This window comes from Myiozetetes cayanensis, unplaced genomic scaffold (genome assembly GCF_022539395.1).
Source record: "Myiozetetes cayanensis isolate MyiCay16 unplaced genomic scaffold, myiCay2020 scf10, whole genome shotgun sequence".
In the NCBI taxonomy this organism is placed as follows: Eukaryota; Metazoa; Chordata; class Aves; order Passeriformes; family Tyrannidae; genus Myiozetetes; species Myiozetetes cayanensis.
In genome coordinates this window covers 8,466,252-8,491,692 of record NW_026086605.1, presented here as the reverse complement: position 1 = coordinate 8,491,692, position 25,441 = coordinate 8,466,252, and the positions used below count along the sequence as shown (strand labels likewise).

Here is a 25,441-nt window from a genome sequence, read left to right as displayed (position 1 = left end):
GTTACTGAAAATATTTTAATAGAAATACCCTGCTCTACCAGTGATCTACCATCATGCCCTTTATACAGTAAATTGTACAGTGGTGTAGCAGTGGATATGAAAATATTCCTCCCATCACTATTGGCAGATAGCTCCATCTTAAACTATTTTGTAGCATTAGCAATATTCGTGGTTTGCCATGAGAAATGAGCCCAGTCAACATTTTGGTATTGGTTACTTCTCTGAAAGCTCTTTCATGTCTTCATTAGTGTTTATTTGCTTAAGGTTTAGCCTGGTTTTAAACTTCTGTTAACAATATTCCGCTGTTTCTAAAACTATCCTTTCATTCAGATACATTGTAGCTCTGAAGCCAGAGAGCCTTGGGAACCATAAAGGAGCGAGTAGGGTCTCTGAAACAGGTCAGTTTAACTTTTTTTATAATGTCAATATGTAACAGCATAACAGGTAAGGAACACACGTTTCCTCTTGTGCGGCGCTTTTTCTTAGAGGTTCCTTCAGAATGGTGTTTTATTTTTAAAAAGCTTTAACAAATTTATCTTAGCTTGGAAGCATTGGGGAGATACAAAAATTACTAAAAATAGTCCCTGGTCAAGCCTACAAGGAACTGCTGAGGAAGAATCAGAGTCAACAAAAGTGAGTTTCCTCTATGAGTAAGAAAACTATTTTCCTTACTGGACTTGTCTAAAAGAAAAAGAAGAAGAAAAAAAAAAAAAAAAAGATGGGCAGCACGAGCCTATGTCGTCTTTTGTTATTCATTTACCAGGATGGACTCTAAATGAGGGCAGCTCGGGACTTTCCAACTAATAGGAGAAAAAGTAGCTGTCTGTATAAGAAAACAGTCAAAGTAGGAATGTTATTTGAAGCTCTTCAGTGCTCTAACGTGGCAGGCCAACAAGGCACTCTCAGTGTTTGCAAGAGCTCTCCTGGCAGACCAAAGGTTTCCTGGAAAAAGCTGATGGTGTGGCACAGAGGAGCACAGCAATTCTACCTGCTGGCTGACAACAAAAGGAAGAAATGGAGGCTGTATCTTAACCTTCGGGCTAGTTCTATGATATGAGGTATACAAACATCAGCATAAAATACACAAAGAGGCTGCTGGAGAGGAAAGCAGTTTGGAAAGAACTTAGAGTAGTAGTGAAAGAAAAATGCATTCCCTTGTGTCAGGACTAGTGTCTCTGCTAGATGGAACATTACTTTAGATCAAGAAAACATTAATATTATTTAAGAAGAAAATTTCCTACTGACAGACATCACCTCTGACTGGAGATGTTTACATGCTGAGGGCTGTGCCAGCCCAAGAACCTGAAGGAACCCATCCAGAATGGCTCTTTCACTCCAGGAGGCCAGGAAGCTGAATACTAACTTAAAAGCTGTAGGGCATTTTAGCTTTTTTTCCTGATCAAATTTAGGACTATTTTCTATCTAAGAACAATTCCCTTTACATCTGCAGGATTAGCCAAATGTTTTACTCTATAAAACCACTGTCATTAATGATATGCTGAGTGTTTCTGGAGAGATTCCGCAAAAATTGGTTTATTATAACCAAAACTTACACTGACACTACAATGAAATAGATTGCCATGATACAGGCAGCATAGGAAATCTTGCTTCACTATTGTATGATTGAGAAAATGCCATTCTTTAAATCGAAGTTGGCTACACTTGATGGTGCTTTTATGATTTTTCAGAGTTCTTAATTGTTACTTTATCTTCCAGTCATAGGTGGATATTATACTTTAGACACAGCTGAGGGGAAACGAAGGGACTGTTCAGAAAGCTGTACCAACAGAAACAAGCTGTCTGCAGGGTTTTTTCTCTATAGGAGACATTTATCACTGCCTCAAATGTTTGTATTTTTCATTGCTTCTAAGTGAATAATAATCTTCTGGTTTTCCCCTCTCCAGAACAGTCTAATTTGCTTCCCAGGCAGAAATAGGCATTTCCTTGTGGGTCATATTTCAGGATGTTTGTATTTCTACATGGACTATAAGAAGGCAGTCACAATGCAGGGCAAGGACAAACCATGTTTTGCTGCAGGAGGTGATACAGGGAATCTGGATATACTTAAAGGTGTATTTCCCTAAAACCTTCACCATGAAGTCATTTTGCCTGTAAGTATTAACATTGGTTGTTTACCTGATCTCGGTATCATATTTTTGAAGTTTTATAATAGCTTACATCTTAAAAATGTAAAGTGTTTTATTTGCGTGTTTTGACTGAAGTGTCTCATTGCATTTCAAAAGGTTTGAAGCAATCAAATCTCTTAATGCCAGGCATACAAAAATCTGAGGGTGTATAATCGTGGAATTGGCATTATCTATTTTGAATTAGATATAACCTATTTAAAATGTTCCTTTCTGTTGAAAAGACGATTAAATGTAGCAGTTAAAAACTTTTCCCCCAGAAATGCAGAGGGAGACAGCACAACTGTAACCTCATGGGTGTTTGTCTTCCCACCTGCAAATCTTGACTTCTACTGACATCCAGAGGAGACTTTTATCCTGTCATAGGTTCTTGGAACACTGTTTTGTAATGGTTGCATCATTTTCCAGTCGAGGTGACTCTGTCAGTCACATTGAACAGAATAATACATTGTTTTTCATTGCAACCCCAGGCGTGTGCCTCTACTATTGGTACCAGCAAACTGACTTTGTGTGTAGTCATTTTTAGTTTTGGAAATTGCTTTTTTGAGGTTTTTGTGTGTGTGGTTTGGTTTGGTTTGGGTTGGGTTTTTTTGTTGGTGGTGGTGGTGGTGGTTTTTTGGTTTTTGGGGTGGGGTTTTTTTTGGCATTAGATAAAAACCCCAGAAGTAAATTTTTATAACAGTTTATCAGAGCCTTTGTACAATAAATCTTTCTCCCAGAAATGCAAAAATTGCTTAAGTTTCCCTAAAAAAAAACCTCCAAAAGTACAGGCAGAAATGTTCTGCTGAGACCTCCAATGGACCTAAGTTTTCAGAGGGCCATTCTCATTTGCAGCCAGGAACAGGAGGTGTGGAAGTCTATAGCTTTAGTTATGTGTCAGAGGTAAAATTCTGTGTGTAACCCACCCCATTTCTGAGCACCAGTCCTGACAGTACCATGTTTACTTTTGGCACCATGGGGTAAATCACTGAAGAAACAGAAGCAAAGGAAAGCACTTAAATCTCTCAGTCCAGCCAGGGAGCTCAGCAAGAACTGGAGAACAGCACTTGCAATCCTTCACTGGCAAAGCAGTGTCAGAATCATATGTGGATGCAGTATTCCTAGGTTACAGGTGTTGTGTCTAGTGCAAAAGAAAGGGCAAAAATGAAGTTCAGGTGGCAGGTCTCACCATTTCTAGGCAAATGATCTCTTTGACCTATATAAATGTATATTTATTGTTTGTAATTTTATTATTGCATTATAATAAATATATTTTGGCGTATCATGTATAATTTAATCTATAGCAAAATATTTTGTGTAATAACTGTTATAATTATACATATGGCTTATTAGATATCTTCCTATATTTATTTTATTAGATCATCAGTATGAAAATTAACACTTGCAAGATATTTGCTATTTTCTCAGCAGCAACTCTGTGTGCAGTGAAATACGGCTCAACAGCAAGCAAAGTGAAAGGAATTAGCTTCAGTATTTTTGTTCTTTTTACTATCTGGGTGGAAGAAATCATCAGGATGGCTGCTACAAATAAAAGAAATTCTGCAGGTACAAAATTTCGTTTACTAAGTATTGTCAGTAGTAAAGTTGAATTAGGTTTCAATCCATTCTTATCAGTGTATGATACCATTCTCTTTGCCCTCCAGCTGTCTCAAGGATTTTGTGGCAAACAGTAGGTGAAAAACAGAGGGAAATAGCATACTAAGAAATTTTGAGATCTCATCTAGACTTACACTGTGTGATCATTCTGCCCCTCTACTTCCTTCCTTAAAGGAACTGTCCTACCTACAGTATTTCCCTTTATAGCAGAATTTTTCTTGTCCTTGACAAGAAAAGACATTGAACTTACATTTGTTAAAACTGTTAAAATCCTTAAAAATTAACTAAGAACTGGAAGGTACAGTCAGTATGTCCAAGGCACTGGTGATGAAGCCTTGCTTCCGCTTATGACCACAAAGTTCGTTCATGTTAAATTTCCCAAAAGTTATGTATATTGTCTACTGTTCTTTACTAGAAGATCCAAACTGAGGTTGCCTGTGTTCCTTTCAGGCACTGGTTTCTTAAAAAAGTCTTAACATACCGTACATGGTTTACAAGTTAAAAAACCGAATGAGATTGCCACTGCTTTTGTTGTGTTCAAGTGCATTCTGATCAGAAATCCACCAGTGATTAAAAAATGTGAATCTTAAACTATTGCTGGTCACAAAGTATGAAGGATCACGAACAAATACATTTAAGTATTGTCCCCACAAGGTTTTAGCTGATGATCTATCCTTAGCTGACTGAATACCATCTATGAACTGCATTAGGAGTGTGTTTACTGCCTTTCAGATCGCTAATTATAAAGCTAAATAAGACCAGACTCCAAAAGTTAAATAAGACCACTGAAAGAAGACAGAGGCTCATGATGTTTTCTGAGCCCTCTACATTTTCACTATCATTTGCTTACAGTTTGGGTCAGTTGTAGCCATAAAATTAATAACAGGGAAACAGGTCCTGGCCCTGTATTTTATAGCCTTGATTTGTGTTTCTCTTCTCTAATTGTAATATGGTTTATGACTATTTAAGCACAGAAACCCAGCCCTCATCAACAATTTCCGGTTCAAGCAGGTCTTTGTAAGAGATTAATTGGCAACAAATTAAGTAATGGTGCTGTTCATTTCTTTTTGATTAGGGAGAATTCAAAATACATTTTGCCCTGAAGGTGAAGTCTGCAAGCACGGGTTCCTCATCAAGTCACCACCTCTTCAACTTTTCAGCTCACAGGTATACCAGCACAGATTAGTCATATTTCAGCAATCCTTCAACAAGCAGCTGTTATATCTGCTATCCTGAATTTTAACGAGAGACAAATTACTTTCTCTTTGGCAGAATTCCTGGAAAAGGCGTCTTTTCGTCCTGTCCAAATCCAGCAAGGGGAATTATATACTGAAGTATCTAAAAGGCCAGCATGTGAAAGGCTCCATAGCTGTTGATCAGTATGTAACTCAAATGCGTCACCTTTTTCATTTTAAGTCATGTATCAATGCTCTTCAATGGCCACTGATTGTACAGACACTTTTTCCTGACTTAGGTTCCTGATTCAAATCTTGCTAAAGCCCAGAAAAGAGTCCTGTGGGCTTTTGTAGGCTTTGGGTGCAGCTTACAGTGTGTAGGAGTAAAAATCCTCAATTGCTTTATTAAAATTTAATGCATTTATGTGAAGGATCATGGCAATCTGCAAACCAGACATCTTGGCTCCGTGACCCCAAAGGCTGCATTCCTGTAGCAGAAGATATTTTATTTCCTGTGAGGACAGTGCTATGCATTCATTCACATGTGAATAAGGATTGGCTATGCCCCTCTTACCTGTGTCACACAGCCTTTCCCTACTTACAGCTTCACAAAGGTGCTTTGCAGGTTGTGCAGAGGTCTCCTGACTTTCACTTGGCCCTTTGGGCTGGTGCTGGTGCCCCACTGCCTCTTACTCTACCAAGAAATCGCTCTGCTTGGCTCGTTTGGGTTGGTCATTTCATTCCTCCCAGCACAGTGCCTGCTGCAGCAAGACTGGGTGTCACTGGCTTTGTCCTAGCACCCTTTACCATGTCACAGGTGGTGTGAGATCCTTGGAAGGGAAACAGAAAATGTAAAGATTTTACCCATCAGACCTGGACTTCAATACCCTAGGTTCCTGGAATTGTTTAGCATGGAGGTCACTGAACCACACTGCTGTTGTGCTTCTTCCATTAAATGGATTTACTTTGTGAAGCTTTCAAAAATATTGCAGCTTGCTCGGTGGTATGTGGTTACATTATTACCATCATTATTGCTGTTATTATTTTTATTAACATCTTGGAAGTTAATGGAAGTAATGCTTCAAGTATCCATTAAGAGTACTTCTGTTCCTTTTCCCCTCCATTAAAACACTATTAATATACAATTAGTTTCAAATCAAATGTATTGTTTTATAGTGGTTAAAAAACTTCCTCATGAAATTTTTCTTACTATCATTCTTTTTCAAGGTTTCATGTTAGACCAACAGCCTGTTTTTCCATAAATGAGGATTTTTTTTTTTTTTTTTGCTTGGAAGTTTTCTTCATTGAAAGGGTCATCTGTTTTGAATACTTGTGCTTATTTTCTTGAGATTTTTTTCTGTGGAAAGATGTTTATCTTTTCTCATGCAGATATCATACTGTGCTGTGCTCACAGTAAAATATGCATGTACACACATAGATGTGTGTGTGTGTATTTGTACATATGTATGTATATCTATATAGGATTCTTCATATGCTTATCTTAACAGAATCATAAGTATTGAAGTTGGCATAAGAAATTTTGAAATTATGGAAACAGTGAGGAAGATGTTTAAATGCCTTCCTGAGCAGGTGATGTCCATCAGTACTGGGAACAGATGTTACTACCTCATTGGGAACAGCAGGTAGGCATTGCAAGATGTGCAGATGCAATATGACATTACAGTTAAGCCAATGGAACAGTAAGCTGCTACCCCGAGGCACAGCCACTCCCTTCCCTTCCTGTATCTCAGCTGTGGATGGCACAGCTCTGGGATGAAATGATTCAGCTGTTTGATCCAATAGAAAACAGCTCTTTTCTGTGTAATTTCCCCCCTCCCACTGTGGCTGACTTCATTCTTTGCTGGTTCAGACAGGTGAGCTAAACCTTCCCCGCAGCCGCACTGTTACATCCAGCATGTGACAGTAGTGGGAACACAGGGCTGGGAGTGGGGATGGCAGTGGGGGTACATCAGTGTGGCAGTGCCATTTCAAACTGTACCAGTTAAAGGTAAGAAAGAGCATAGAGACCTTTGTCTTCTCACCCAGCATCTCCTGGGACTTGGAAAAGCTTCTGCTCCTTATAGATAAATCACAGGAAATAATATTGCCTGAAAAGTAGGTTATTAATCAAGGCAAGCAGATTGAAGGCAAAAGTTCTCCCGAGGGAAAACACATCCCAGAAGTACTTTTTGCAGCAGGGTGGCATGTTCCCTGCTTTCCCAGGCTGCAGTTCAGTTCTCAGCAGGGGCAGAAACTGCTTCTGTCGAGGTGATGAGCCAAAGCTCAGTTAGGCGAGGGAGGATGTTTGTCACACTGCTCCCGTGCTGCTGGTTCTCAGCTTCTCCTCTTCAGTTTCCCAGTCACGAGTGTGTCAGGGGTTGTTTTTTTTGCCTTTATGCAGAAGAGCAGCTGATGTGTGAAATTCTGATAAGCACAGAAGAAAAACACATACCTGAGTGCTACTTGAGCGTGCCACCCAACGCCTTCCCCCAAGGCTCTGCTCTCACACCCCATGCTCAGTGGGAAGCATTCCAGAATTAATCCAACTAAATACACTGCAAGCATGAAACAGGGCTCCAGGGGTCCTTCCATGGCATGTTTCTCATCCTCCTTGCCCAAAAGCATTCCCAAGCCTTGTTAGCCCTCTTTGTGGCAAGACACAGCAGAGCAGCCTCACACACAGTAAAGAAAGCAGGAGGCACCATCCCACCTCTCCATGTCTCTTGACAGCCCTCTTGCAAAACTTTTAGTTCCCAGCCTTGGGCTGCACCTCTCTGAGGTCAAACTTTGCCATCTGGCTATGACCACCTGAGCAGTCTCTCTTAAAAGAAAGGTGCAGTTATTTTTAGCCCCACAGGAAGAAGTGTGGAGACAAATGGATTTTCCTTGTGTGTTGCCTGTCAGTAAGTTTTCATTTCTTATGTTCCAACCTACAGGCAGGAAACGGAGGACTGGGTGACTCTGATATCTTCAGTCTGCAGGGCGGACAAACAAGGTGGATGCTGCCCTCAGGTGACATTTTACTGTACTTGATTTTAGAAAAAAAAAAAAAAAAGGATATTTCTATTTTCATTAGAAAACTGCGAAGGAATTTTCCTGATCTTTGCCCTGCAACTTGGCTCTGGCCTTCATTATTCAGAAATTCATTTTTCATATAAATCCTGTACCCTGGCTTTTGTGCATTAAGTAGGCATTGCACAGTCTGTCTGCACTGGGATTGATTTTACGTTGAAGGAATCCCTCTGAAGAGTAAGCCCTATGGAAATTAGGAGATGATTGATATTACACTTCAATGAACCACACCTTTAATGCATCAGAATGAAAACTTGTGTGTTATCATTACCATGTGTATTTTTGTTATATTTACATGTTTTACATGTTTTTACAAACCAAACCACATCTAGTCAGCCAGTGTTATGAACGTGCTGGAACCCTTGTTGGTTCAAGCTCAGGCCCAAGTTTCTGAACCTTTTCAGCCAGCCAGGCCTATCAGTTCAGACTCGGTACAAAGCTACTTACAGCCCTGCAGCTTCCAGTCAGCTCAAAGTGCTGGAAGGGCAAATTTCTGTCTCCCTGAAAAATACAATGTAGACAACCTCTCCGAGCCCTTAGAAGTAAAATGCCTGCTAGTGGAATGTATTGGTGCGTTGTAGACCACACCCATCAGGTGCCTGTTTTCTTAGGCTGCTGTTGCCTTATTTCTAGAACAAGGATCTTCCAAATCCAGAAGTCAGAAGCCGGCCCTCCTCTTTGCCACTGTTCTTAAATTCCGTAGATATGACCAGTTTCACGGAAAGGCAAAGCTGCCAGAAGGTAAACAGATTAGCCATCCTTAATAATAAGTCTGTGCCTAGGGATGATTGTGAAATTTCATTTGTATAGTTGCTTTTTAACATCAAAAGTTCTTCAGATCTTCTGCAATGAATACCTGGGTGGTCTGTTCTGCTCTCTGGTGGGGGTTCCTGAGTAGGACCTGGGTGATAACATCAGAGGGTCCCCATAAAGGAAATATTTTTGAGTAATATCTGTATGCAAGTAAAGGCAATAAGAAATTATACTCATTCGTTGTCTAAACTGACTGGCAAAGATTCCTGGGTGTGAAGTAAGCCTCTAAAGATTTGCTTTGACATACCTTGTCATGGCATGTGATGATTGTCTTGGCAGCTTCTAGCCACACGCCTCCTGTTTTGTAATTGTGCTTTTCTTTGTCTCTCTCATTCCAGGCTTAGAGGGGAGTTCAGGTCCAGTTCCTCTGTGCCTTACAGATTTTCCCCTCAGTATTAAAATAGAAAGGAAGGAAAGTACTGCTGCTGTCCCCCAGCAATTGCAGTCCCCATCCCCTGGTAACAGCCAAGGAATTTTTGGGTTTCTGTAGTCACAAAGCTGTGTGTAAATGGCCTGGTTAGAGGAAGATGAATGTGGGTGAAGCACCTCCACTGTGTCTTTATGAGGAATCAACTTTTTTCTTTGCTATTCAGGAGAATGGTTGCTCAGAAGACAAGAACAGGCCTTATTCAGATCCTGGCCCTCATCAGGCTCAGTGTGACTCACCAAGAGGAGTGTTTCCATGCCTGGTGAGCAGAAAAAAAACCAAACAGTTCTTGCCTTGTTCAGTCTGCAGAAGTGACTATTGGCTTTTATCTCTCCTGGGTGTCTGTGGCTTTAGATTATCCATCTGCTTTCCCAGCACATTAAGTTGGTTTTCACTATGAAAGTTGCCCAGATATTTAGTCTCTTTTCTTGTTTAGCACTGAAAACAATCTTCTAAGAACTTGCTTGAAATACCCTGTTTGTTTTTGGAGGCAGATCCTCAGAGTTTCTGTGCAGCAACTGCAACTTATGGCAGCTCTCACAAACTTGATGAAGAAAACTCAGAAGTTGCACTGATGGAGGATTTGACTCTCCCATCACATTTCTCAGCTGTGCCACAGTTGTTCCTAAATGGTTTATTTCTTCAGCCTTTGCCAGTAGCAACTGAGTCAATGTCACTGAACTAGAAAACAAGGGCTTGCTAAATTGAGGCACACCTCAGAACTGACCTTCTGTCAGCATAAATATGACTTCAAGTAATTTCACTTCCATATTTGGCGGGAATGATTTGGAAAGATAAAATATGAATGTTATCATGCATTATTGGCTAAATGTTCTGACCTGTGTTCCCTGAACAAGCGCCTGCAGCAGTTTTCCTCTGCTGTGTTATTACTGCCTTTGCAGCAGAGTCAAGAGGACAGAAGGCACAACCAAGACTTATCACACCAGTTTGCAGTTTAAACCCATCTTTATTGACAGTTTATGCACTGGACTATGATCTGGAGTAGCTGAGATACAGGGCAAAGACTCTGTTCTGTTACCATAGCTAACAGGGTGGTAAATCACGCTGCAATCACCATCCTTGTATATAGGCTGACAGCAATATGTATGAGATAATACAGCTAAATATAGTGCAAAGAAGTGAAAATAGCTGAAACTACATTGGCATGCCATGGCAGTCAGCATAGCTTAGATGATGCACAGTACTTTATAAAGCTGCAGGAAGTCAATTGTGATTCTGAGCTCTGAAATGCATTGAGTTAACCCTTGGTCTGATTTTAACTAGTTCTGCTCCAGGAGCATACCAAGGGTCTCTTGTGTCTCTTTCTTATGCATGCCTTTTCTGTCTTATTCATTAATTCTTCTCATACTTACGATGCCTCAGAGAGCATGTATTACTTGCAGCTGTTCTGAGTAAGACAGACTGACCATGAGGGTTAAAAGAAGGAATTTGGATTTTACCTTTCTAGCCCACACAGAGGGAATAGCAGGAAGCTCATATTTCTGTTTTGGCATGTGTGAAAATAAATAACCTTGTTGTATAGAGAACAAGAAACAAAAATGTTTGCTCATTTGATAAAAATATTTCACTTGCCTCATAAGTTTAGCATCTGCTAACATCTCCAGACCTATTCTCTGCTCAGTGACATCTAGACAACTGACTTCCTGATTAATCCCTTGTATTTACTTCCTTTTAGAAGAATGACTTCCCATTCCAAACATCTGATGAGTTTTGCTTTTTATCAGTGGTTCCCTCATGCAGGCCCAGATCTTGAGAACTTTGTTCAGTAGTTGTTACTCATGCAAATGGGCCTCTCCACATCAGTGAGTCTAGTCATGCTGGCAGGGACCCTGGAGAGGTCTGGGGACCTGGCTGCTTTCCAACCCACACTTTGAAGCTAACAAACCACATCTGACTCAGCAATTCGTCATCAGCTATTTTGATACGCAGCTTTCAATATCTAAAATACATCAAAATAAAGAGCCCTGACTTACATCACCCTGTACCTAGGCACCCTTGTGGGGATCTGTTACACACACCTGATTTTTTGAAAGAGAGGTTCCTCTGTCTAAGGGCAATACATAACTTTCCCTAAGGAGCTTGTAACAATTACTCAGTTGTTCTCCAGGTATCATTTCCAACCTGTGCTACAGCCAATTTTCTCCACAGTCTACTGTCTCTCTAACATAAATCCATACTATGGTTCAATAGACATTTAAAGGATTTGTCTAGCTGTTCAGTTGAGAAAAACTGTACACTGAGGCTGACTGCACTTCCCTGCTGGTAAGACACCTGGAGGAACAGAGATGTTGACAAGCTGCTTTAGGGAAGCACAGGACTGCTGCAGTGTATCCTTCTCCTTCCCATTGTCCCTATAATCTGTGATGGTGCCAAGGAGAAACACTACGCAGTTGGCAAAAGATAGCCATTGTCAGTGGCTGAAAGCTCGGTTTGGAAAGGTGATGAGTGCTGTCTGCTCCTTGAGATTTCTTAGGAACTGGAGAATCTCAAGACTTAATAACATCATTTTCTCTTCTCCTTCTCCCCAAATGTTTACTTGTTTGATTGATCCAAAGCCCCTAAAAAGACACTAGGAAACTCATTCACGACTTCAGATCATGACCACAGAGCCAGTCTTGTTTCTGCTGTGGTTTTGTTCTGCACTTCTTGAAGGACCATCTGCAGGTTTGTTCTGACTCCTACTGCCTGAGTTGCTTTTAATGTCATTCCTACCAACAAGGAAAAAATACATTAATCATCCTTAATTTATATTCAATGCCAGTTTCTTCTCTTTACATGTAAGAAAGTAATTAGTTTAATTTACTTTTCCTTGAAAACAGTAATATATTCATGGCATATTTAGCAATTATTAAAATGATCACCATGGAAACCACAGATGTAAGTGTAGAGATAAAAAACAGTTGCATCACAAACATGGCATAGAGAATTGCATTGGGAGGCAGCTAAATACTAATTACCATACTCTTCACTGTAGTGAAGTCAACAAGGAGACATAAAAATAAAAAATTTATCTTTGTGACTTAGAATGGTAAACTTGATGGAGGGACTAACTTCACCTTGACTTACCAAATTGCCTCAAACTTAATGTTTCAGCTATTTATGAAGACAGAATATCACTCAGGATACAAAGGGTTCAGTGTCAGATCTCCAGTCTTTTGGGTATCTTCTTGTTCTTAGAGAAGTATGAGATAATAGATTTCTCATTAGTCAGAGAAATCCCAGATTCATTCTTTACTTGATAGCAGTTGAAAGCTGCTTACAAAGGACAAGTATGTCCCAATCCACTCCTAGATTTCCTACAGATTTTTTTTCCTAGTGTAAGGACTTGAGAACTGAATTGCAAATAGAAAATCTTTTCCATACAAGTGACCCTAAATTCATCCAGATTTATACGTGAAGTGTTTAACCCACTTCATTTTTAAACAAAATTACAGGCTGTGATCTTGCAATCAGTTGCAACTGCCTGGTTACCACAAATCCATCTCTGAGAAGTACTGATATCAGTGACCAGTTTTGCCTGTGTGCATTGAATTTCAAAAATACAGGAAGGAGCACAAATATAGAAACCTTGTTTCTAAAACAGGCTGTCTCTGAGCATATCTTACTTCAAGGAGAAACATTCTTCCCATGTTTTCTGTGAATATGTGCTGATTCTAGTACTTCTCCATGTAAATGGAAAAATACATGTTATTCTGTACGACTGATCCTGTTAAATACAAAACCATTCTTTTAGCAGGATAAAATTCTGGGAAGAAGTGAGGAAAATCTGCTGCCATCAGATACAGATGAAAACATCAACAAGGATGAAGAAGATTATTACCAAACTCCCAGCAATATTTTAGCACAGGTAGTTTATCAGTTGTGAGTTCTGCTGGTTTGTTAACAGCTCTGAGGACACAGGAGACATTTAATGAGCCAAAGAGGAACTGATAGGAGGAATCCCTTGTACCTTGCAAAAGGAATACATAGATAAAGCAGTAGGTAATAGAGCTTTCATTTATACAAGAAAAAATACACTAGACTCATTCAAAGGATCTTTCTGGTAGAAAGTGGCATTTTGACAAAAACATTGCTGATTTTGTTGAAAGTCCCCAAATTGATTGTTTCGTTGTAAATAGCTTTTGACTATTGTATAACAGGGTGGAGTTTTTTTCTGAAAGTGAAAACTTCATTTAGAGAATGTAACAGTACATTAGTTTTATGTATTTTAAAATGTAATTCTGTCGAAGCATCAGTAAGCTGCATAAAATGAAGCGGTACTTTAAAAAAACACTGTGGTACATTTTGGTATCTACATTTCACTGTGAAACAAGGCAGCAGGAGAAATCGTTCTGGTAATTTTAAACAAATTTTGACACCTAATTTGGGAGGCTAATTCCTCTAGGTTTCCCATTAACTTAATGGTCAGGAGATGCTAAGTGATCAGTTTTCTGCAGAAGTCACAGAGTCTCTCCCAAGACTGTACATCTGACTGAAAAACATTACTAATATGATTTTGTTGTGTAACCTAAGTGCTCTAAGTTAAGCACCCCCAAAGTAAAAGTATCTTTTTTCAGCCTGTTTAGATTAAAATGCCACTTTTTTTTTTTTTTTTTTTTTTGTGGGGTGTGTGTGTAGTACTTTAGAATATAGCTGGTTATATTCCAGTTTGACAGTGTTAATAATAACAGCATTAACTTGTAACTTTCAAATACCTTTCTAGCTCCCAGTTTCTGGTAACTGACTTATTTGGGGAAAGCCAATCTATATTAACCAATGTGTTTAAACAGCATGAGCACTAAACAAAATACGGAAATTAAGATTTTTTTTTCCGTAGGCAGAGCAATGATATTAACATCTTATACTGTTACATGTTTCTGACAGTGCGCTGCTGAAGTATCAAAGCCTGACCTTACAGCTGGAACTGATGTCCCTGTGCAAGAGAAACCAGTGCAAAACAACCCAGTAAAGGAGAACATTTATATGTCAATGAAATCACTGTAAGTAACAACTTCATTAAGGTTTGCAAATTAAGTGACACTGTAGGACAGATAGAGCTGACATCTGTGGCATTTAGATAACAAGGTCTAGAGGCTGCATCTTGTTTGAATGAGTCCTTGTTTGGTCTTGGTTCAGATAGTTCAGAACTCAGAGGAGTACTGGAGTCAGATTCAAACTCATCAACGTGAAATTTAAGCTCCCATTACAGACTCATGCAGTTAGACAGGCTCTCACTGTAGGATGCAGCACTCTTTGTTGACTCATACTTTTTCTAAGTTTTCCTGACACAACAGTCCACCACTTTACTGAGACACTGCAGCCAAGTTCCAACATCCTTTCAAGACAGGTACTCTCCAAGCAGGCAGCATTATCTAGTGGTTAAAAGAGAAAGGTAGATGGGGCATTAGCTCCTTACTTTTCCATTAAGAAGTTATGTGAGTTCGTTCATCTCCTTCCTCACATTAGCCCATTGAAAGAAGGGATTTGATGCTGTGTATTTTGAAACTACAGTGTTTGGCACATCACTAAAGAAGACCTGAATTTTGTGTCACAGTTTTAGTGTCACAAGGAAACTTTACAACCTCCACAAAACAGCACTGAATACCAAAGAGAAGTGTGCCTGCACAGTAAGGCCACACCTCCTGAGCCAGGGACTGGTCAGTAGCTGTTGGCTATGGCCTGCCATCTAAAGACAGTCAGGTCTTATGCCACATACTGGGAGGAAATTGGAAATGCAGACCCACTAACCAGTTTATTCCAATAGATTTATTCAAGTTCATCTGTGTCTTTGGGAGCCCCTGGAGGGAATTACTACAAAATTATGTTATCTGAGTTAAAATATACCAAGAACAGCTTTTGCTACTATCCCCAGTCTTGTTTGGGGAATGGTGTGAAGTCAGCTCCAGGCATTATAAGCCTCATCAAATAAAGCTAAAATGAGTTCAAGCATGTCTGAGTTATTGTATCTCCCAGGGCACGGCTTTACATCCCTGCAGAACCCACTATGGCCAAGGATAACAATCTGTACTCAGTTTCTTTGTCAAGTCATGCTGTTAGCTGGGATGTTTTCGGGCTTAATAAAGAGCTTTTGCATACTGGCAAGGTTTATTTTGAGATTTATGGTCCATTTTTAGAAGGACTGTTTATTTTACTTTGCTTTAATTTTGTCCACTGGATATTCTACAAGAACTTGTTATTCTTTGCTTTACTGATGGCTGTTTGATCCAGCTTCAAACACCACAGGAGTGCCTGGAATGGTCAAACCACTTAATTTTTTACCATCATTTCTCTTCAGTAAGCTGCTGGATGAGAGGTGCCAGCTCATGTGCAGACGTGATGGGCTCCCATCTCCTCCCAAATACCAGGACAGCAGTGCACATCCAAGAGACTTGGAAGCAAACAGAGACATGAAATTCACAGAAAGCAGCACCAGCCTGCAGCCAACCCTGCAGAGAAGGCAGAATTCATTACCACTTTCAGTGGTTCAGTTGTCTATACTGCTCAGGTAAGTGTCTTCTCCATTTTGTTGCGGAGAACACAGACGTGTTCATGGGTTTCAGCTGAGGTGCTGGTAGAGAGTGTGAAGCCTGTCAGCATTCAAGAGGCATCTGGATGATGCTCTTAGTCATATCATTTAATTTTATGTAGTCTGCAAGGAGTAGGGAGTTGAACTCAATAATCCTTATGGGTCCCACTTGAGATATTTTATAATTCTATGGTCTCTGATGTCTTCTCTCACAGTCAAGTTACAGATGAGACCCAACTGCAGAAGCTGGACATCTTTGTACCCCTGGCTGATATTAACAGTTACCTAAAGCTTACTGAAGCAGCAGGACGGATATGGTGAGTCTGAATGTCTTGTGACAGTGCCTGTCAGATCTGAATAAGTGACAGTCAGGTACAGAAGTGTACAAGTATAGACATCCATTTACAGGTCTGGCACTGCAGAACAGGGCAAGGTTAGTGCATGATGGTACTTGAGTGATTCCTTTCTGCTCTCTCTGACTCATCCTGTACCTGAGTTTCTATTTCACCTGCTGTTGAAGAGGGTGCTACGGAATCAAGACCCCTTATCTTGCTGTGTAATAATTAGTGATGAAGTCCCACCACAAAAGCTGTTCTTCTAATGCTGGTGGGAAATCACTTCATTACTGCTAGTTAGTTTTACCTTTGAACCACAATGATGCTGTGTCTCAGAGATAAAGTGAGGGGATATAGTTGAGGTAGGGTAAAGACGGCCTCAAGCTGACTCGAGTTGGATGTGAGCACAGAATTATCTCTGAAATAATCCCAGCAGTGGTTCAGTGCTAGGAAAGAGGGCTAGGCAGAAATGTTATGGGCTAGAGCATGTGCATCCTCTTAGTAGGCTCACTGAAAATTAATGCTCTCCCTAGATTTTCTCTATCAGTGACTAGGATAAAGAGGATGGAGTAGAGAAAATGCTCAGTGCATATTCCTGTCCTTCCTGTTCATCTTTCACTGACACACAGCACTGAGAAGGCTTCTTTTGCTGCTGCTCTCATATTCACACCAGTCAAGTGTACTGTGTGCATAGCAAGTCACTTCATTTCAGTCACTGTCAGCGAAAAGAAAAAAATACCATTGCAAAAGTGTCTGGAAATAACCTCAATAACTGAACTTACATTTAAATCTACAGAGCCTTCTGAGTGGAAATTCATGTTTAAAGAGCTAGGAGCTTGTTCTGGAAGGGAACAGAGCACCATGTCTGACTGTCAGGTCAGCTAATCCTAAATAGCTTGTCATCAAGGACAGCCTGTCAGAAACCAGCAGGCAAGAGATACTGGAGTTTCCATAAGGGTCCCATCTGGACAGCAGTGGATCTCTGATCCTTGCAGTTATACCATAGCTAAAGCAGACAATAATAGTTTTAATTTTATTCTCTTGTGATGACTCCAGAAATCATATCAGTCAAACATCAGGCTGTAACATCTACAGCAAGTCTGGGCCTCTGCTTTTGGACTGGAATCCCCAGCTTTGGTGACCTTGCTAGGACCAGTCTCCCTTGTTAACATGCTGCAATGTCAGTGTCAAGTGCTCTTTCAGGAGGATGCCCTTTGGATGGATGAAGCAGCTCAGTTTCAGCTAGAACCAGATCAAAAAGTTGCAAAGTCATTCCACCTGCATGTTATTTCCAGAGGGCAGTACCATAAATGCAATCCTGTTCAGCTATTGCCATCTGTGAGCAGTGACTGGATATCCTGAATGTTTCCTTTCTTGCTGCCCTCCACATACCACAGCATTTCACACTGGACTGGTCCCCACAGACTGGGATGTTTGTTTAACCACGGAGATCATGTAGTGGCTGTGAATGATCTGCAACCCCAGGGTGTGGAAGAGGCTTACTTCTTCATCAGCAGGTCCACAAGAAAGGAGGTATGTTTGACTAACCTGAAGGTGATGATAGTCAAATGTATCAAGCCAAACGAGACAGCAACTTCATTTTTGTATTTCAAGAGGCTCTGTTCAAACCAGTTTACTTTGGTTTAAGTTTGGCATGAATAACTTCAGTACCAAACAGCTCCTCAGCATCATTCTGATGTGGCATCTCTTATTCTTGGGAATGCAAGTCAGCACACTGGTGTTGGAGGACATGTTCTAGAAGAGTTTGAGCAAACCCAAGAGATTCTACTGGGCAACCATAAATAAGAGTTACACAGTACTTTTTAGCCAAGGCCTAGGAATTGCACACTTTGGGAAATAAACAATTGCCTCCAGTGGATGTATAGTTGCTTATAGTGGTTTTGGGTGTTGAGGGCAGAGCCTTAGACTCCTACCTCCTATTGCTTATCAAGTGCTATGCATCTCCTTGTATGATATCGTGTTTTTTGAATGAAGTGGGAGATTTCCAAGAGGTTCCTTAACTCCACTGTGATCTACCACTACATGTGTTTCTGACAGGTGGACTCCTGTTTCAGTATGCAGGTTCATGACCCAGACCTGAACACGTTCATATTTGAATTTTGCTGAGAAGGTTGAGGTTATCAGATGCTGTTGCCATATAAGGAAAAAAAAAGCCAATCTCAGCAAGGAAAAAAATACTCATCTCTCTTGCTAGGAAATATCTATTCCACTAGTTAAAATACAAGTCAGCTACACAGATGCACAAATGTTGATCTGATTAAACAAGCTACAGAAACATCCCTTATTTTTTCTTTTTTAAGGTGAAACTTACTGTGTGTAGGATTCCACATTCAGATACCTTCCATGCTAAAGGCTGCTCATGTTCCTGAAAAAAAAGACCTCAGTGATTAAGTAAGTACCAAAGGTACTTACTGTCATGCTGGAGGGCAGGCTGGTAAATAGAGTGTTGTGTAGTGATTCAGTGGGGCCTCCTTTCGTGTTATGCCACTCTTATGTTACAATCACACAAATACATTCAAGAGATCACAGGAAAAAGAGCTGGTTAGAGAAAGGAATGTGTCTGGAGCACCTTTGGGTTCCAAACTGGCATCCAAAATAAGCTCTAAGTGAAAAATGAATTAATGTGATTTGGAAGAAAGAAGGGCTGGCCTGCTCATTGAAAGTGTTGCTGGTAAGACAGCTGGGAAAACCAGAGAGAGAAATCATGTATCCAAAGGGATGTGCTCTCAGCCCAGTGCAAACAGAGTTCAATGGAAGTGTTTTGGTGCTACCTAATACTGCCACAGGGATGTCACTGGCACTGCAGATTTCCAGAGCAAGTACTCATTTGTTTCCCAAACCAGGGTATTTCCCATAAATATTCGTATTTGTGGATATGCCTTCCTTCCATTGCTTACCATGGGAACAGAAACAATTTTCAGCATATATCACACCAGAAGGAACTTGATAAGCAACTGCCTGCAGGGGTGTCTTTAGTGGATGCCCAGAAGGAGTTTTGTCCTGTCCTGCAGTGACCTCTGTTGCTTACAGAGCCATGGTGTGACATGGCCTGTGTGCAGAACACATTCCTGTGCTCTGTGTGAACATTTACACACTGGCATATACCTGTTTGTGTGGGGCTGTATTTACACACCCATATATTGCTGTAAAATAGATCATGCTGATACACAGTGGTGTGGCAACAAACAGAATCACTGGGTTTGAGTACAGATCATTTTATCTTGCCAGATACAACCAAAGTAACTCCTTGGTTTAGCAGGCACAGGATTATTGATATTAAGAGATTTATATAAGCTTTGTCTAAGGTGGATTTGGCTCAAAGGAGGTATTTGTCCAGCTTCCAATTGAATTAGGCCAAGTCAGCTACTACAGTAAGAAACTCTACTCACTAGAAATCAGCATTGGTGCCACTTACTGCAGCAGTAAATTTGACAAATGTGCTTTGTCTATCCACTCTGGACTTCTAAAAAATTTTATTTAGCTGCAGATGAAATGTGTCAAGGAACTCAAAATGAGCAAACACAAATATATATTCAATCTGTTTAGACTCAGCTCCTGTTCAAAAGATTAATTTCCAGGCTGAATGTTTTCACAGCCTGTCTCTTCTGCTTTTGAGATAAGAGTGTTTGGGACATGCTTGTTTCTCAGGGTGGGAAAGGATCATGTTTTGATATTTCCATTTCAGTTCAAAGGCCTGTTTGTGCTGAATTTTGAATAAAGACAGAGGGAAACTCCAGTTCTGGAACTACAGAGGCTGAAAATGGAAGAAGAGACATGGAAGAAGAAGGAGCTCTTCTCCAAAGCTGCTATGGGACTCCTTTGAGCACAGCAAATCCATTTCTGCCTAAGGAATCTCTGAGGGACGGGCTGGCTGGCTATGACTATACAGGGCTTCTTCCAGCTCTGTGACTGTGCCAGTTTGCTAGGACAGTCCTCATGGCCTGAACCCTAAAATCACAGATCATCTAGGTCAAGAGTATCCACCAAGGATGTCATCCTTAGTCTTTCCTGGCCAAGATTTGCCTAAAGTCTTCTTCTGAACTTTAAAAAAGGAAATTCCAAACCTTCCTGTGTTTTTCCAAGACTCATCTCTCTCTAAAATTAGGAATTTTTTCTACTGTTTATCCTAGACAGTTTTTTCAGAAAATTAACCTTTTCTTGTCCAGTTTTCAGTGGGCACGGGGAATATTTGGATTTCCACTGTCTCCAGAGGAATCTTCACTGTGGAAGGTGTTCTTTCTGCCTGTTCTCCCTACTCTTTTTCTTAGACCAAGTATCCTGCATTCTTTCATCATTTTTTCAAACAGTTCCTGCAAGTGGTCATATGTCACTGGACTGCGAGACAAATACCTTGTGTTTCCAGTTAAAGATGAACAAAGGAAGTGAGAAATTGAAATTCAAAGAATTTCTTCAAAAAGAAATTCAAAGCCATGGAGCAATTTCCTAGAACTTCATAGAGAAACATTTCCAAAAAGAGGTGAACTAGTGAAGAAGCTCCCATGTGGTGGTGGGAGAAAAGCCCCTCCATGGAGCCCCAAGAGGCATTGCTGCTGAAGCAGTTGAGCACTGCATGCTGCACCTGTCAGCCATGGAAGAATGTTACTTTTGGACAAAAATAGGATTAGGGTAGTTAATTCCAGAATATTTCAGAAAACCTGGGGGGATTACTTCTGTACTTCAGTAAACAGTTACTGATGTGTTACTTCATAATTGATCATTATGTCAGCTTGCACGATGCTAAATGCAGATAATTAATATCACATATTGGCTGATTCCTAATACTTACAGAGATACAATATGGAAATTACATCGGTACAGTAAATTCTGGTAGGGTGTGTGAAGTTGTGTGCCCACATATGATTAATAAAGGTGATAACACTTTGCAACACATTGTAGGCTGCAAAATACCTCGCTTCCTCCTAACACAGCCCCTCTTTGTCCTCCAAAGACTACCTGTAACTTTCCAGTAACCTGAAGCTGAGCCACCAAACAGCCCTTTTTAAAAAAGCTGCCCTTAAGAAAAGATCAACCTCACTCTGGAACACTTTTTCCCAGGGTGAAAATTTTACCTGTCTGCAAATGAGCAAATTCTGCTAAATCTCTTGGTTGCTTCTAGAATCAACAGCAAAGGGAAATGCTTTCACACATACCATTACCCAGTGCTCACTTTTAGTCATGAAAGCACTGAAGGGAATGTCTTTAAACCCATGCCATCTGAGGGGTAACTGATCATTTTTTAGATCACCTATAGGTATTTGAAATGTGTCGTGTAAACACACCCTCCTAAAGAAATAGGTGCTATTGTAGCTTCCTGGTGCAGCAAGAAGCTTCTTGTTCCATGGTGTCAAAATTTCTTAGCCCATCTCCAGGTAAGTTTTGGGCTATGGAGGGTTCCTGAACACTGATGTTAAAATTGGCATGAGATGAAATTCAGTGAGCCCACATATTAACAAATCTATGTAAAACAGCAGTACCTGCATCTGCAAATTGGGTGTACCAGAGACAAAACCCAACCAACTGCAAGGAAGATCATGTGATTAGTTAGCAATTAGCATGCTCCTCATTAACTACGTTATTTCCTCTCACTGAATACATCTAGCGCCTTTAGGTTGTTTCCCTGCTTGTTAATTTGTGGCACATTCCCATGCTGCACTCACTGTAAAGAGTCTGCTAATATTGCCCCCTGAATTCCCAAGTACAAGTTACACACTTTCTGTCACTCCAGCAGGAAGATGGCAATTGCCCAGGAAAAAAGCATGTCCTGGAACAGATAGAGGGTAATGGCAAGAGCGGGCTCCATATTGGTGTGAAGTCATTGCAGTTAAGAAAAATAAAAAGCCCATTGAACAGCAAGCACCAACCTGCCCACACAATCCCCACACTTCCTCTCAAGGGCAACACTATTGAGAGCACAAGGCTTGCAGGAGAATGAGTCCAGCCAAGGTAGGTTATCTCTGCTGTCTGTGTCCACCCTGAACTGAGCCAGAGACAAGCTCTGTGTGATGCAGTGCCTGGCTTATTTAGAGTCCCCCCAGCCTGGGGGATTGAAGGGATATCTAAATAGCCTAATAGGGATATCTAAATAAATATCTATGTATTTAACAGGGATAACTAATATAACAGCCAGACACGCTTCAGTATGGCTGGAATTTCTGCAAATGGAGTCAAAGAGGAGCAGCTGCAATAAAAGAGAGTGATGTCACCCTGCACACTGGGGAGAGAGTGGATCAGTGGTGAGCTGGGGACACCAGGTGCTTAATCTATGTTTTGCCCCAAATTTTATGGTGACCTCAGGAGAGCCATTTCCTTGCACACACTCTGTAAAATTCAGGAAGTAATTTCAGACACATATGCATCATGATGTCTCTTACCATGAACGTGATCTCAAGCATCACATTCAATACTATGAATTGCTTTAGCTCTGAGAACATTGTTGGAAAAGCCTTCATCAGAACTGTACATTACAGGCATAAGGGCTGGTTCAGGAATGCTCCATGCTATGGGGAGATGCTGATGTGCCCATTCCATGCTAAGGGAGTAGCCATCCTTAATATCCTGCAGAAACTGGCTTGCCCTGAGTCACCTTTCGGACAGCTCCGTCATGAGGGAACATTGGGTGATGTTCCCACCTCCCTGCAAGGAACTGACTCACCCCATCTGTGTGCTGCTTGTGGAGAGCAGCACCCAGTAGGGTCTATGGAAATCTCAGTCAAATGGATTCATCCAGTATTTCAGGCCCATTAGGGGACATACTAAGGGTGCTTCCTCGCTCGTGCTCCCTTTGTCATGGCAGGGGCTAGAGAGTGTACTGAATCCTCAGCAGAAAGCCTTAACCACAGCACTGTCTACCTTTGGGTCTATGCAGCTGACAAGGTAATCTGAGATGCTTTGAGAGCTTTTTTGGTTTGTTTCCCAGGGATGAACAGTAGTTCCATATAAGTGCCTTGCTGTAGCCAGCACTTCCCTTCTGCAGGCTGGCCAGCAAGTCACTGCAAGGAACGTGGAGTGTGACAGGCAGTTCCTAGAAATGCCACTGGAATTTTAAATGTTCCCTTTGGCCCTTTATCACTTTATAATTTATTGCATCCTTTAAAGAAGCAGAGAGGCCAGCCAAGGTTGATACAAATCTTTCATTCAGCAAGAGAAGCCGCTTCTCTGCACCGCTACAGCGGAGGATTCTCAGCAACCACGAAGGAGCCTTTTTCTTGCTGCTGAGCTGCTTGGTGACACAACCATCCCACCTCCAGCTTACAGCAGGACCAGCTCTTCAGAGGGCACCAAACCGCTGTGGTGGCAGCAGGACTGGACTTGCCACAGCAAGTGTCTGGCCATGTTCAGTTTTCCATCCTGGAGTGCCTGGGTCAATCTGTGCCTGAGAATTTGTTTCTCTTACAACCCAGCAGTGGAGAGTCAAGTTAAGCAGTTGGTGGGAGCATTAAGACTGTGGCTATCAGTGGTGCTAATCCTCTGTTTTAAAATGCTGAATGTTTGTGATGTTCATAATTATGGACATCCCTGAGCCACATCATTTTTTTTCTGCCTCTGTAAGTTTTCCCAAGAAATCTGTTTCTGATTTTGTCTATGAAACACAGAGCCATGGTTTATGCTTCAAGGGCTATTGGAAGGATACTACCTCCATCAGTACTGGTGGAGGTTGCACAATCCAGGAATAGCCAGTGGTTTTGAGTATTTGCTCCTCAGCAGCTCCTACTGATCAGTCACATATTCCACACTAGGACTCATTTTGCAAAAATAACCTCATTTAAATGTTAAATGTCCTAAAACTGATTAAATACCCAACAGAAATTCTGGCCTTTTCCCTCCAATTTGCCCTTTTTCTGTTTTATTCAATGTCCAAAGTCATTCTTCACAGATATCACTTTGCTTCCAAGCAAATGTCCTTGTGCTCCAATTTCTAAGAATAAAAGTTTCTGACAAATCCCCAGTATTGGAAAGTAAGCTGGGGAACAGAATAGAGAGGAAGAAAAACTCAGTCATGAGGAACAACTATAAACAACAAGAGGGACTATAGGTAGGAAAAAGTAAGTAAAAGATGATAAAACAGGAGTTATCTACTCTAAAGATATTTTTGTTATATTTGGTGATTAAAAAAAGAATCTGCTTAAGGTTATTTCCTATCATCAGACAAATGGCAGTTAGTAGCACCTGTTCTTCAAGATCAGCTAAAACACTGAAATAACTCAGAATAAATATGTGTCCAGTCTCTCTGGCACCTGGATGAAACATGCACTGTTGTCTGGGCTTCCTGGGACTTTCCATCTGTTTGTCTCGTCTCAAGTTCTGCCAGTGGCACAAATCCTGAGGAGCAGTGCAGGGATGTTTTGGTGTTGCAGCCAGGAGAATGTCTGTGCCTGAAGAAGGAGGTGGTCATTGCTGTCATCCCCACAGCAGACCCACATCTGCTGTGTCCCCAGGGGCTGTGGCAACGTCCAAGAAGGTGTACCTGGAGGTGTGATCTGAGCCACAGTTCTTCACCTCAGCAAGCAGCTGTCCTGTGTGATAGGCTCCTGCTCAGCTTGTCCTTGTCATGTTTGTTCCTGGTTCTTCATGATGAACAGCCCAGGGTCACAGCCAGATCTGTAGCAGTCAAAGGTAAGATAGATGTCTGCTGGCCCCAGGCATCATCGAGAATCAAGCTGCTTGCTTGAATGAACATCTCAGGAGCAAGCTGGAAGGCACCAAACTGGGACATGACAGCCCAAATGCCTGCTGGCTTTGACTGAAGCCACTGATCATTCGCTTCTGTTGCTGTGTAATTCCCTAATTGATTAAGCATCACATTTCATGGCTGGTGCAGTCTGCAACCCTCTCAGATCTTCCTCTGCTCCAGCATGCTCTGCTGATATCATATTTATTACAGATACACTCAGAGTCCTTCCCACCTTTTCTTTCTGCCTGTGGCTTAGACTCTGATTTGCATGCGAGGATCTCCAGTTGAAATTAGTAGTCCTCCATGGATTAATATGGAAAGAGAAAAAAAGGAAGAAAGAAGTGGGTTGTCAACAAAAGGAAACAACTTATTTGAATCAATTGGTGGATGAGGTACTTTATGAGCCTCATGGTGTCCCCCAGTCCTTTTGGTTTCATTCACAGGTGGGAGCAGATGACTGGCAGCTCCTCCCAATCTGTATTTGATTGAAGTGGTAGGAATCAGGCTGAGTGGATGGCAGCTGTTCCTTTGGCTGTGTTTGGTGTGAAAAACAGGTGAATGAGGGCCGAGGGCCATTAGATTTTCCTGCACTGCCCCACCCAGAGCCCTTGAAGAGCCCACGGACCTGAGAGCTGCTGTCACACCTCGAACTGCAGTCTCT

The 25,441-nt window shown here is 41.2% G+C and overlaps 1 protein-coding gene across 1 annotated transcript; it reads left to right on the top strand.

The window, feature by feature from the left end:
- The first annotated feature begins 3,640 nt into the window (after positions 1-3,640).
- On the top strand, positions 3,641-18,478 carry PLEKHS1 (pleckstrin homology domain containing S1). Its single transcript, XM_050340885.1, has 13 exons — positions 3,641-3,689; positions 4,816-4,907; positions 5,013-5,119; positions 6,424-6,558; positions 7,852-7,927; positions 8,621-8,728; positions 9,394-9,489; positions 12,982-13,095; positions 14,112-14,227; positions 15,523-15,732; positions 15,969-16,070; positions 17,486-17,621; positions 18,410-18,478. Exons 1-13 carry the CDS (start codon positions 3,659-3,661, stop codon positions 18,476-18,478), a joined length of 1,392 nt encoding a protein of 463 aa, XP_050196842.1. The 5' UTR covers positions 3,641-3,658.
- The last annotated feature ends 6,963 nt before the right edge of the window (positions 18,479-25,441 follow it).

Bases quoted from the DNA above. Each gene is read 5' to 3' on its own strand.
- PLEKHS1 (XM_050340885.1), top strand. From the start codon at position 3,659: ATGGCTGCTACAAATAAAAGAAATTCTGCAG. The intron at 6,559-7,851 runs GTAGGCATTGCA...TCCAACCTACAG, and splicing joins TACCTCATTGGGAACAGCAG to GCAGGAAACGGAGGACTGGG. The intron at 16,071-17,485 runs GTGAGTCTGAAT...CACATACCACAG, and splicing joins GAAGCAGCAGGACGGATATG to CATTTCACACTGGACTGGTC.